At 41.4% G+C, this 13,838-nt stretch overlaps 1 protein-coding gene across 2 annotated transcripts in view; it reads right to left on the bottom strand.

Moving 5' to 3' along the window:
• HPSE2 (heparanase 2 (inactive)) overlaps positions 1-12,981 on the bottom strand; it is a 776,827-nt gene extending 763,846 nt beyond the window's left edge. For both annotated transcript variants that reach the window (XM_033186321.1, XM_033186330.1), the window contains exons 1-2: positions 12,567-12,981; positions 9,379-9,536 (exon numbers count right to left, since the gene is read on the bottom strand). In XM_033186321.1, coding sequence (XP_033042212.1) covers positions 9,379-9,536; positions 12,567-12,856 — 448 coding nt within the window. In that variant the 5' untranslated portion in view covers positions 12,857-12,981. The remainder of the gene's footprint in view (positions 1-9,378; positions 9,537-12,566) is intronic.
• Positions 12,982-13,838: the final 857 nt, after the last annotated feature.

The following is a 13,838-nucleotide window of genomic DNA, read 5'->3' as shown; positions in this document are numbered from 1 at the left end:
TTACCTAACAACTATTTGTGTCATAACCCACAAGATCTTTGAATATGTTCATGGGACTATATTCATGGGAAGGCCTATGGCACACATTTTTTTAATGCTCCACAATGCTTAGTTTAGGGGTTTTGGAGCCAGACAAATGAATGGACTAATAAATAAGACAATGCATGATTAAAAGATTGTATCCCTCCCTTATCTAAGCACAGTGAAGAGAGTACGGGACTGGGATCTAATCCTGGTTCTACCAACGATTTAATACTTCATAGCAGACGTTCCATTTAAGCTTGAAGGTTTAATGACTGATATCACTGAGTCCCTGTAGCACAACTCATTAGCTAGGTAGTCTTGGGCAAATTACTTAACCTCTCTGTGCCTTGGCTTCCCCATCTGTCAAAGGGGTAAACAGTACTTTCCTCATAAGGTTGATGGAAGGATTAATGTATTAATACATGTACGTTGCTTAAAACAGTACCTGGCATGTAATAAGCATTCAATAATGTTAAGCATTATTATTATGGTTGTGTTATTACTATTATTGGGCTGCAGAGAAACATTCATTCTTCCACAGTATTTAAGAGATAATGCCCCAAATCTGGGCAGTTTACCTTTTCCCAGCTTTCTAACCTCACATTCCAAACCAAGTGAAAATAAGGTACTGGTTTAACCCCTAATTCCTCTAACACAAACATAGATACATACATGCACCCATCTTTTCAAAATATACAGCATATATATTTCACTCTTCATTATTTGCTACACAATAACCAGAACACATATATTCAGCCTTGTAAATAACATAAATACTTTGTTTGACTTAATGTGTCTGTTCCATGCAGTATGATGATGGTTATGTCTATATGGGTTTTTGTATGTGTAACAATGGCAGTGTATTTTTATTGTAAATTGCTAAGGACAAAAATGACCTGCTTAAGTCTGTCTAGGTACTTGGACTAAATTGGAGCACATTTTCAGAAAAGAATTTTAGAAAAATTCAGAGAAAGACAGAAAGATTAATGGGTACTGACTTAGCAGAAGGTTTAATGAAAGATGGAATTTAAGCAGAGCTTTCAAGAACAGGTAAAATTTTCAATTTCAGGGGAGAGGGAGATGTGTGTTCAACATGGAAATTATAGTATATGTAAGTGGAGAGGTAGAAGAACTAAACAAAGATTGGTATGACTAACTAAAGAGAGGACACTGGAGAGCACTATGAAATTTATATTTAATATATAAGATCACAGCACTCTTGAAAGTATAGTTTATTCCTCTTGATTGCCCCAATATCTAGCACTAAGTCTGGCTTGTATATAACTGATAATCAAAAAACACTTATTGAATTGAGCAAAATTACCCTGTTTTTTATGATATCAGAGTGAAGAAAACTGAATGGAACTGAACTCAATCAGATCATGAAAGTCAACGGATAAAAGAACTCAACAAACTTGTACAAGGTATGTAAACCCTGAACAGCACTAACCACTAGTCAAGAAATATGTATTCATTTTGCCTAAATTACCATTGATGGACCAGTTCCGGGAATGAAACACCAAATTCTCTCAATCTCATATTCATTCTCACTCTCTCTCTCTGACACACACACACACACAGCTCAGAGTTTCAATCTACCGTCTTATAGACTAAGATAGCTGAAAGCATGATGAAGGAACTAAGAAGTACCCACATTAAGATTCTTAACATCTAATCCATTTTGAAGAAGGATTCTCAGACACAGCTCCTGACCACAGAAGTCCAGATCACGTGACCAGCAGGCTAAGCAAAACCAGAAAACTTTTTGAAAGAAACGGTTTTTCTTCCATGAGGTCCCCATCCCATCAGTAGGGACTGGGAGAACAGGAGAGATAATGTAAATGAATTTGGCAGAAGAAATAATAATTTGGTATTGGCAAGAGTAGTACAGTTGCATTGTACCAAAAAAAATTGATGAATTTCCTTTTTCCCCAATGCCCAGGTGGTAAATTATACAAACGTGGTCAGCATTAAAAGGTTTATTTACTGGTTTTTCTGATTCACTGAAATTAATTAAGCCACCTCCACAAGTAATGGACCAGTATTTCTTGGTCTGTACCACTTCTAGCAGTATGCACGTTGCCACAATGACTACATTGTGACTAGACATGGTGACTAAATCTTTCTAAGATACAAATTCAAATTTACTGGGATATAGTGAACTGCAGCTCACACTCAGGGCCTGGGTACAAAATTTCAAAGGTATTAGAGAAATGCATCCATTTTGATTTCAAAAGGCAGAATAAAATAAGCATAAATAAAACTTCATAAACATACAAAAAACTTCAGGTGATTACTGACATTTTTAATACAATATTAAATTATATCAAATCCTTCTAAAGTTATCGGCAGACAAATTGTGAAATGCCAAGGATGAAGTTAGAATCAAGGCTTTTCTTGGGCCTAAAATTCTCTCAAAACTGCTTTTGGCTGCTGTTGCTGAAGTGACAAGAAGTCAGTAGTAAGTAATTTGACAATTACACCTGGGCCCCATTAATCTTCCCAGCTTCAGTGTCAAACAGGGGCCTGAAACTGGATGCCTACTCAATGAATATTATAAAATACTAGCCTGTTTTTACTCTACAAAAGAAGGAAGAATAACATAAAATAATAAGCAAATTTTAAGACCTTTTACTTTATGAAACTTGCAATGTAAGAATCTAATTAATAATTCAATTTTATTAATCTAATTAATAATTGTATTTTAAGCATGCTTTGTAACTCAAACCTTGACAAATGCAGTTATTATAACACAGTTTACTTAGAGGGAGGGAATGAATGTGTCAAGTGATTTGGAAAGGGAAGATGGGACAGAGCAAGTGTCATGGAAGGCCCCTATAAAAATGTGTCCTTCTCTTCTCCAGTGAAGTAAAACAAGTTATAACAGCCTCTTTTTTCCTCTAGGGCCAATTCCATTTTACTATGCCTAAATTTCAAGATTCCATAATCTGATCTGGATTTACCCAACCAACCTTTTGTCTCACACATGTACTTTCTTTTTCTTCTTCTTCAATTATATGTTTTGGAGTTAAGAAAAATACATTAGAATATATTAAAACCCAATTTAGACATAATTCTAGCAATATGAACTTTGCTTGGGATAATTTCTAATGTACTTTATTTTCATATATTTTTCTTTAATTATAAACATTTCTATTTTACAAAAATGTGTAAATAGGCTTCTATAAAAGAGATTTTGACATGGTTCTACCACATGAACTAAGATAATTTCTGACATACTTTCAGGGTGGTCTCCTTCCTGCCCAAATATATATGAGGATTTGCCTCATGCTCTTTCCCTTGAGTTGCATATCCTCTCTTCTTGTCTCTGTCTCTCTAAGGTCTACCTACCTATCTAACTCCACCTAAGTCTCACCAGCATTCAACTCTACTTTTCTTGTTATAGCCTGGCAAACTATTATATTCCACTTAGCACTTCATTCTAAATTGTCTTTCTGTTTTTCTTCAGTTTTATCAGTGTTAATGTTGTCTCACCAACTACACTACTGGTTCACTGACAGCAGGACACAGTATCTTTTGAAGAATACAAGTCAGGTATCTTGTAGAGTATCCTCCAGTTTGGTTTTGACTAATGTTTTCTCACGTTTACTGAGAGTTACAGGGCACATGGTGAAGTGCCCTTCTCATTATATCATATCAGAGAATAATACATGATATCAATATGACTTATCTGCTGATGTTAACCTTAGTCACTGATAAAATGATGTCTGTCAGTTTCTCCAGTGAAAAGTTACTATTTTCGCCTTTGGAGACTCTCTTCTTTAAATCCAACTCACACTCAAGGGAAGAAGAATTAAGCTCCACCTCCCAGAGGTGGAGAATTTGTGGACATATATTAAAACCACCACAATAATTAGTTAATAAATGTTATGAGGGAGATGCTTTAAGGCTATGCAAATATCCTCTTTTAAAGTTCCACCCACTAAGTTCAACACTTGATTAATGTATCCTGCTTAAAGCAATTATTACTGTTGTGTTCTAATGGTGATTTGGGATAGCATCCTTTATTTATTTTATATTCTGCCATTCTTTGGCATGAAACTAAACAGAGAGTTGATAATCAGTACATACTTATTAAATGTAACAGAATTTTAAAACATTATGTGAAATAAAATGAGATAATAGAAGGTGGATAAGTTCAAGGCAAATATATATTTTGGCAGTTGTGCTGTTCTTATACCATAAGTCTTGATTGATAGAAGGGGATTAGAAAGGAAAAGAATTAACTACTTCATCTGTGGAAAAGCTTCCTAGAGAAAAGAGAATAATAATAGTTATACAGTGTCTTAGAGCTTACAAAGTATACACACATTCATCATTTAGAATTTAGAAGCTCTCTGAAGAGAAAAATCTTCAGGAGATAAAGATAAAAGATATTTGAAAGTTGTGAAAAGGCACAGTTACACCAGGAATTGAAAAATCAGGGATAGAAATTACATTAGACTAACAAAGAAAAGCAAAAGTAAAGGCAAGGTGGAAACAGACACAATGTTTTTTTAAATGTAGTTCTAGTGCAAGGCTTTAAACTGGGTGATAAAGTTAATTTAACACATAGCATAAAATCAAGACAACTTAGACAACCAAAGATAAAGAGCACATGGTTAAAATCATGAAGAATGTCATTAAAAAATAAGCATCAAGAATGGACTGCATGGGAATATATGTTGAAAGTGTAAAATGAATAGAATCTTCATGTATACCTTCACTCATTTCTCTACTGGTCACCTCCATTTTCCCAGGGCCTTTCACAGTGCTTTTAACCTAGTATACACCCAAGAAAATTTGCTGAAGATCTACCATGTATCATAAAGGCTAGATATTGTAGATATACAATAATTAGATATAGTCTCTTCCTCTAAAGAATTTGCATTCTAGATGGAAAGGTAAAATATGTATATGTGTATATATAAAGTTGAATGTGTATATATATATAATTGAATGTGTATATATATATGAAGTTAAATGGCAAAACAAGGCAGAAGGAGCCAAAAGAAAAGCATAAAGAGTAAAAGCTACAGCAGTCTAGAGAAAGAATAGATCACTGTGGAATGACCTGTTCAAGAACATTTTTGTGCAAATAAGGAACATTTGCAATGGGCCTTCAAAAACTAGGTGGGATGGAGTAAGCTCTGACTTGAGCCAAGAGAAAGATATTCAAGGCATATTCATATGCTAACTGAACAAAGGCATGGGGTTGAGATAATAAACGTGCTTTAAGGAGACAGTGAACAATCAAGTAAGTTCGGCTGTAATAAAAGGTATATGGAAACACAGGGTAGCAAAAGTAAGCTGAGACTGAAATGTGAAAGGTTGTGAATGTCAAGTTGAGGAGTTTGAACATATTATGTAAGCAATCCAAAAATAACCATAGTTTTTAGCAAAAGAGTAACGTGATGAATATGACATTTTAGAAATATTAAGCTGGCTTTTGAGGTACATTAAAAAATGGTGTACATCTTCATTAAAGATACAGCTATGATCTTAAAAAACATGCATACAAATAAACCACAAGTAAACTTAAGAACAGAAGAATAACCCAAGATTTCTTTGTTGAGAGCAAGTAAAGCATAAACATAGAACAAAAAGGAAGTTAGGCAACGGTAAGATTCCTAGGGTATAAAGAACAACTCTATTTTTACTTCTTCCATCATCACTATGTGTGTATGTAATTCAAGGTGCCTAAGCACAGAGTAGAATAGTTAACTGCATTAAAGGGGTAACCAGTGAAGCTCCCAAAGTGATACATAAACAGTGGTTTTACAAAGTTAGAGAAAATACAGTTGCATTAATGTGCTCAGAAAGTATTTGGAAAACAGAAGACACATAAGTTGTTAATTGCATTATTAATTCATGGGAAAACAAGGGGAACAACAAAATCACATCAGGGGCTGGGCACAGTGGCTCATGTCTATAATCTCAGCACTTTGGGAGGCTGAGTTGGGCAGATCACTTGAGGTCAGGAGTTCAAGACCAGCCTGGCCAACATGGTAAAACCCCATCTTTACTAAAAATACAAAAATTAGCCAGGCATGGTGGCACACACCTGTAATCCCAGCTACTCAAGAGGCTGAGGCACGAAAATCACTTGAACCCGGGAGGCAGAGATTGCAGTAAACCAAGATCATGCCACTGCCCTCCAGCCTGGGTGACAGAGGAGACTCCATCTCAAAAAAAAGAAAAAAGAAAAAAAAGAAATCATATCAGGGTAGCAATATAAACGGATTAACCAGAAGAGTGGAGGCTTTTTGCTCAACACTACAACTATCCATTCATTTTAACATTAGTACATAACAAAAGCCACCTTTTGTTCTCAACTCTGTTCCTTAAAGATAATTCTCCCTACATTCTCTCAATCCTCTCAAGTAATTCCATAAATCTACCTTGTGCCTTCTGCAAAAACTTCAGTCTCATGAAATCTTACTCACTCCTTAATCCCACTTTAAAACATTAAATATATATTATAAATTTGCTGATGTTGCCATTAATGAAAATAAGAATCCTTACCTTTCTTATAGTGTTGTGCAGTCAAAAAAAGTAACTTACAAATATTACCTCTTAGAACCTTCAGAGAAGCAATGCACCGTAGGTAATTATCATCATCCACATGCTATAAACAGTAAGCCCCAGGCCACACATTCATAAGTGATAGGGCCAGGCCTGCAGTGCAAGCTTCCTAAGTCCAAATTCCATTTTCTCTTCACTGTATCATTCAGTTTCATAATGTGCCAGTAGGTATATCTTATTACTCAAAATATATGTTGTTATTCTGTACTATGTTTAAGTAAATACATCTTTTAATAAGATGCCTTTATGCCCAAGTGCTTACTACAGGGCCATTTCCTAAGAAGGCTTAATTACTTTAAGATGCTCGTGATGATAACAGTTATCACTAGATGAAAAGGGACAACGGAAGCATAATGTTTTCAAAATTGCTGAGACTATACCAAGAACATTTTGCCTTGAATTCTGCAATGCAACATGCAACAACAAAGACAGTATGGGTAATTTAAGGATATGTTAGCTTCAAAGGGCAGAAATAGGACGTTCTCATTCTCTTTAACTCCGCTAAAGTCTCAAATACTGATATAGTTCAGAGCATCTTATTACTAGGAAAACATAAATCAAAAGGAGTTCAGCTAGGAGCAATAAAACAGATTAGTGTCTGGAAGGACTGACTTTAAAGAAAGTTTTAAAAGAATTAGATCCAGGTAGTCTAGATAAAAAACAGCTATGAGGAAATTTTTTTTTTTTTGAAGCTAACACCCACACCAAAGGCAGAAATTATTTTGAAGATAGATGTCTAAAAAATGCAAACAGGAATAATTGTAAATACTTATAAAGGGAAAATTCAGGAGAAATTTCCCAGCAAAAGCTTACGGGACAGAAGAATCTCTCCCCTATGAGTGGTGAAAAACTACATTCCTAGAGATATTTAATGCCAGGTTGGACAAAACAAGAAAAGGATTCCATATGGAATGATCCTATACTGGCCCCTGACATGATAGAAGGACTGAAGGTGACCTCTTAGATCTTTCCATTTATTTTTATTTTTTTAATTCTATGAAGTTTTACAGGGCACTGCCTTCTGCCAATTTCTTTTCTCCCCATGATGCCCACTTTCTCCTTTCACAAAGGGAAACAAATTGTAGCCTTCATTTTAAGCAGATCTCATTATTCTCAATGTAACATAATCCTAGGTACAAGGTTGAGAGAAACAGACCAATTTCTAAATTTATAATTGTCCTTTCTCCGAACCCCCGCCCCCACCCCCAGCAATTCTCGGGGCTCTTACAAGTTTTCCCACAAACTAAAGAGGAAATAGTTCAAATGGATTGGAAGAAGAGCTATCTCATAGGGAAAACCATTAATATTCTCCCTTCTTATGTCTGATCACAGAGCTGACAGTGACCCTGGGAGCTATAAGGTTCTGGGTCAAATTACCATCAGAGGTGCTGTTAAAGACTATCTTTTACCTTTCAGCATTTATGCTGAGTGACAGCAAAAAGTCTACTTGCAATCCACACTTTTATAGCGATGACTTTTATCTTTGAAAAGATATAGCCTTAAACACCTACATGCTTTGGCAAATGTTATAAAAGAGTAAGTCCTAGTCATGCTCCAAACTCAAGAAGCCTCAGCCTTGCCCTCTTTCTCTTATTCTGGCACTTTAAAAAAACGTTCCTCAGCCACCCTTGAAATACATTCCAATACCTCTCCAAAAGTTCTTTTCAATGAAGGCCCAAGAAAATACAAGGGCATTTGCTCCTTTAGCTGATTTGTAAGGACAAGATGTAACAAAATTCAGAGGGCTCTGAAAACCTGTCCCTGAGCCTTTTATATATAAAACTGTAGTTTACTTATGAGAAGGAACAACAGCGGGGAGAAAGCCCTCCAAGAATGGACACTAATGCCTCTTCTATCCAATCTTAACAGTGTCAATAGCTCAAGAAACGCCAATACCCATCGTGCCTCTTTGAAAGCACATACCTCCACTTAAACAAGAAGTTCATAGATGTTAACACCTAACCTTCTAAACAAAAATTTTTCAATAGCATTTTCATTTTTTTCCCTAGTAAAAATGAGACTGTTCAAACCAAAAAAGATTGGCCTCTCTGACTGAAATAGGATTTCAAGTTTTCAAAGCCCTTCCAACACTTACGTAATTCGGTCAGGAAAGAAAGCTGGCATTTGTAATCCCATTTTAAAACATAAAAAAATGCAACTCTGAGATTAGGCAATCTGAAGAAGAACTAACTGTGGAGATTTCCAAACCTTCCTCAACAAGGGACCAATTTAAAAGGGATTATTCCAGAAAACTTTAGAGTGCGCTTCAAAAATCCCTTCTGTACCCTCATCACAGGAAGGCAAGAAATAAGAAAAACAGAAAGGCACTTTGCCTAGAATTTTAGCAAAGAAATATGACTCTGACCTTTAATAATCTATGAACCTGGCTGAATTTTCTCAAAAAACCTGCTGCATCTACACTCCGCAGGACCAGCCTGCTAGTAGTTTGGGCTACCAGCTCGCAGCCTCCAAGACAGCCGCCGAGCAAAAGGCCGGCAGCTAGGTGAGGACAACCTGGAGAACCCCCTTTGCGCAACGAGGTCAGGAGTTCCACACTGCAGTGTCTCCTCGTCTGAAGCTTCCAACTTTTCATTTTCAGGAGAGCTGCAACCAGGCTCTCCAAATCTGCCCCAACGCGCGCGCGCGCGCATACACACACACACACACACACACACACCACACACACACACACACAAACATACAGACACACAAACCCAGCGGGTGCTCGCTTCCGCTCCCCTGATAAAGAATGGTAATCAAGTTTCTCACCATCCTCATAGTTTTTGAGATAGTAATCCGGGCCCGGGCCCCCGCGGCTTTTCGCCGGGTTCCTCAGGTTCTGGAACTGCAGGAAGTCGGTCCTTTTGCCCCCGAAGCGCAGAAAGGCGGGCGAAAGTCCCCGGGCCAGGGTCACCAAGCGCTTGGAGCTGCAGAGGAAGAGAATAAGAGAGGAAAGGTTCCCGGGACAGGACGAGAGCGCGTGGGGCACGGAGAAGGGCCCTCTTCCTACTCCCTGAGGGCGACCTGGCCAGGGCTAGAGGCTCTGTGCCTGCCCCAGCCGGTAGTCCACGCTGGCCCCTGGCCGCTCCCGCAGCTTCTAGCTAGTGCCCCGCGCCCCAGCTCGCCCTCACCGCCCGACTCCGGGGGCTATGCCTCTCGCTTCCAGGCGCCCGCAGCGGCCCCATCCCGCAGACACCCAGATCCTGATCTCCAAAAGGCTACAGATTGTGTTTGTTCATAGAGTGTACGGGGTGGGTGTACGTGCTACCAGCACGGCGCTAAAGCGCAGTTGCCCGGCTTCTGCCACTGCCAGGAAAGCGCTCCGGGCGGAGACGCGCTAGGCGCGCCTACCTCTGGCTTCCGACCCTTGCCAAAAACTTGTATGCTGAAAGCCGGCATTGCCTCCTCAGTCCCAGGGGCCCCACAAACCTCCGTGCAGGAGGTGAAACCTGCCTTGTTTCTCTCAGACCAGGCCCGGCGCCTGAGCTTAAGTGGATTCTTACTTTCTTTCTTTTAATGTCCGAGTTGATTTGTCTTTTTCACTATATTGTAAAAACCGCATTGTTTCCCAAATCCCCCGACGGAAAGATCCCCAAGGTAAACCCTTGCCTTTCCAAGAACACTTCTCTACTCCCCCACCACCACCACCACACACACACAGAGTAAAGGCGTAAAGGCAACGTCTCTTTGGCCCCTGAAACAATTTCGCCTGATCTCAGGAAAGGTAACATCCTCCTCCCCACCCCACCCCCGAGTTAGGCTCCATCTTTCTTCTTTCCCACTTGGGGCCGTTTGGAACCGCTAGGGAAAATGAAGCTTGCCGAAATGTGGAACCTGCGCGTTAGGGGATACTAAATGAGCATTAAAACAATAGCATTTACATCTATTTAAGGTCAGGAGTTCCATCAATAGGTTTTTAAAAGCCAAAGGCTGCTGCTTTGGGAAGGAGTAGGGAAGGAGCAATGCAGATACTGATAATGCTGAGGGGATCAGCTGCTGAGTTCCGGGTCTGTAAATTATTTTTTAACGCTTTACTGTTTCAGATCCTGAAAACCCAAATCCAAATGGTGACGTTAAAGAGCATCATAAAGTAGGTGGATACGAGAAAGAAAAAACAGACTCTGCTTTTGGAGTTTTTTGAGAAGAGACGTCGCTACCCCAGGGTCTTGTAACCAGAAGGGTCCTTTGGCTGAAGTCTCCGGGACCGCGCTCCAGGACAGGCACAGTCAGGGCGTCGCATGGGCCTACTGTGGCAAAGGAGACGTCCGCGCGAATCCGGTCCTGGGGAAAGGGCAGTTCCAACAACCTTTCATCCAGAAGCCTGCACAGCCAATGCGAATGCGCTCCGCCAGGACTTCTTCCCCGAAAAGCTGCCTTCCAGACTCTTTTCTGAGGCAGGAAAGCATTAGGCGAACAGGCTGATTTTTAAAAAGAAAGAAAGAAAGAAAGCTGGAGGGGAAAGGGGGTCTGCGCAGCTGAAGGAGTTCAATGCAAGTGCGACATTGCGGAAAACTCCGTTGCACCCTACATTCGGACGAGCTCAGAGACGCACTCTGCTGCGCGAAGGAGCTTTCGAAGAGGAAGCTGGGCCGCGCGGAGCTGGTTGTTCCGCCCTGGCAGCAACCGCACCAGCAGGAACCAAAACGGCCTCCGCAAGTAAGCTACAGCCTCTCAGTTCTCCGGCTACCCTTCCTCTATGTGGAAGGAGCGCTCCACGTGGCGCCTCCCGCTACCTGCGGCATCCGCAGACCTGACCCGGGCCAGGGGGACAACCCCAAGAGCTGAGAGGCAGACGCACCTCAAGAAGCAAAACTCGAATTTCGCAAGGAGTGAAAAATACGAAGGATGCACAACGGACGTGGCCTCGGGGCAGAGTAGGACTGAGAGCGCTGAAGGCTCTTCGAGGGGAACCCACAGCTGAGGCTCCAACTTGGAGGGAATTTTTAAAAACTCAACACTTGGATCGACATTGCAGAGGATTTATTTCTTATTTTACACTGCAACTCTGTCCCTGATGGGAAAGGATCGTAGTTGCCTAACTGCCAAACTGCAACAACCCGGGGAGAGTGTGAGCCCAATTAGATTACAAGCCCTAGAGCAAAGGGAATCACAAACCTCCGGGTTTGTTAATCCGCTGGTGCGGGGTTCAGATCTCCGAAGCCTCCCTGGAGTATTTCTGGGTCTCTTACCGCTTCCCTTATGACGCTGTGACCCCAGCGAGGATTTTTTTTTTTTTCTTTTCTTTAAAGAAAAGCTAAACTGTGCAGTTACCGCAGGAGATTTAAGGAGGAACTGGGGGGGAGGGGGGCATTCCGTCTATAAAAAGCGCCTTACAAAGTCCTGAAGTCTGGAGATGACAGCGGAGGATATAAAATAAAAAAATTTAACTCCGATCCAACTTGCCCACCACTCAAGCCTCTGCTTAAATTCGTTTTCTGTCTGAGAGTGGGAGAGAACTGAAGAAACTATCTTTCCGTGGAAAATTCCACTTTCGTGCAATCCCGCTTGAACATTCACAGACACACACACACACACTCCTCTCTGTCGCACATACACACACACCCCCACACACATACCCATTCTTTTCAGCTCTTTGTTGTTTGAGATCTTTTCTTCGCTTTTGTAACTGCTCTGAACCTCTTGTTTCTTTTTCAGAAGGAGACGGGGAGGCTAATTGTGGATATATGTAAGCACAACATTTTTTCAGTCATAACTGATAAGTTTCTGAAATGCCTTCTGCATTGCAAACATGTGCATCTTAATAGAAAACATTGCTTTTCCCAATCACTAGTTACAGCCTCATAGCACACAATCCAGGAGGAAGAAAACCTCCTTTCTTCTCTTTGAGAGATCTGCTTGGCTTACTTTCTTCTTTCCCCTTTGGAATGGGGGATAGGAAGGGGTTGAGGGGATGTTACTAAAAAATTTTAAATGATCCATCGAAGCCCCTGCCTTACCTTAGGAAATCGAGCCAGCCATCATGAATGATGGACGGATCCAGCTGCAGAGAGAGGAAGTTCTCATTGACTGTCCTGACTGGGTTCTTGGTGCTCACATCAAGTAGAATCAGGGTCTTTTCCTTCAAACCTGCAGCTCTGTCTACAGGCAAGGGTCTCCTGTCTCCAGCTTGGGAGGAAAGGGAGAGATGGAGCAACAGAGCCAAGCAGAGAGCCCCCGGGGCTAGGCACGCGGGGGGGCGGGAGTTGCTGGAGGGCATGGCTTCAGGGAAGGCACAGAGCACCCTCATTCAATCCCTCTGATTTAAACCTCTCTTCCTACTTGGTCTCGCTAGTGACTAATTGTCCTTATCTAAAGTGTGTGTCTGTCCGCCTTTTTCCCCCCTTTTTTTCCCTTCCTCCCACCCCCCCCCCCACACACACTCTCTCGCTTTCTCCTCTCTCTCTCTCTCTCTTTCTCTCGCTCGCTCGTTTTTTTTTTATTTTTTTTTTTATTTTTTTTTTCAGTGTTTTGGTGCTGGTGGAGCGAACTCACGCCCCTAGCCAGCCTTCCCAGTGACTCTTGCCAAGAGAACTCGTACACCGGCACCGCCCCTTTAAGAGATTTCTACTGCAGACATTTTTTAACTTTTTAAAGGTAAGGGGAGGGGGGCAGGCGGGAAGGAGGAGAAAAGGGTGGCGTTGTACCCTCCTAATTTAACCCTCTAGGGTCAGAAAGCAGAGGGAGGAATCCAAACCATGCCATCGTACCGTCTCGGGTACAGAGCAAGGCGTCTCGTTTTTCACTTCCCTCCCTGCGAGGCTCTGGAGGTCTGGTCAAGCTCCGACTCCGACCCGAAAGCCCCAGCGCCAACCCCGAGCGCGCTGGAGTAGTGTTCCCACCGACAGCACGTTTGTTTGTCCTGACAGCGTCAGGCACTTCATCCGCTCAGGGCCCTTTTCTGGTTGAAGCAGCAATAGCAAGGGCGGTTAAGTTGAGGCGTTGATTCCTGTCAAAGCATAGAGCCCTGGAGTAGATTCCCTGAACAGGAGCCCTGATCTCTGTGATGCGTTGGGTAACCACACCGAAGCATCCTCTGACCTCGATAGGGCAAAGAGTGGCAAGAAGAAAAAACACAGTGACCTGGTCAAGCAGCTTCTCCGATCCGAGGGCCAAAAGGGGCATGCGCCCTGGCTCTGCTCTGCTCTTGCCTGCAACCGAGGAATAAAGATCTTGGGGGCGTCAATATATGCTGGCTTTGGCCAAGTCGAAGCTACCTGGACTGTGCTTGG

Source organism: Trachypithecus francoisi, unplaced genomic scaffold, assembly GCF_009764315.1.
Source record: "Trachypithecus francoisi isolate TF-2019V2 unplaced genomic scaffold, Tfra_2.0 Contig01579, whole genome shotgun sequence".
In the NCBI taxonomy this organism is placed as follows: domain Eukaryota; kingdom Metazoa; phylum Chordata; class Mammalia; order Primates; family Cercopithecidae; genus Trachypithecus; species Trachypithecus francoisi.
Note: the sequence above shows the minus strand (reverse complement) of the source record. Positions and strands in the feature narration are given on the sequence as shown.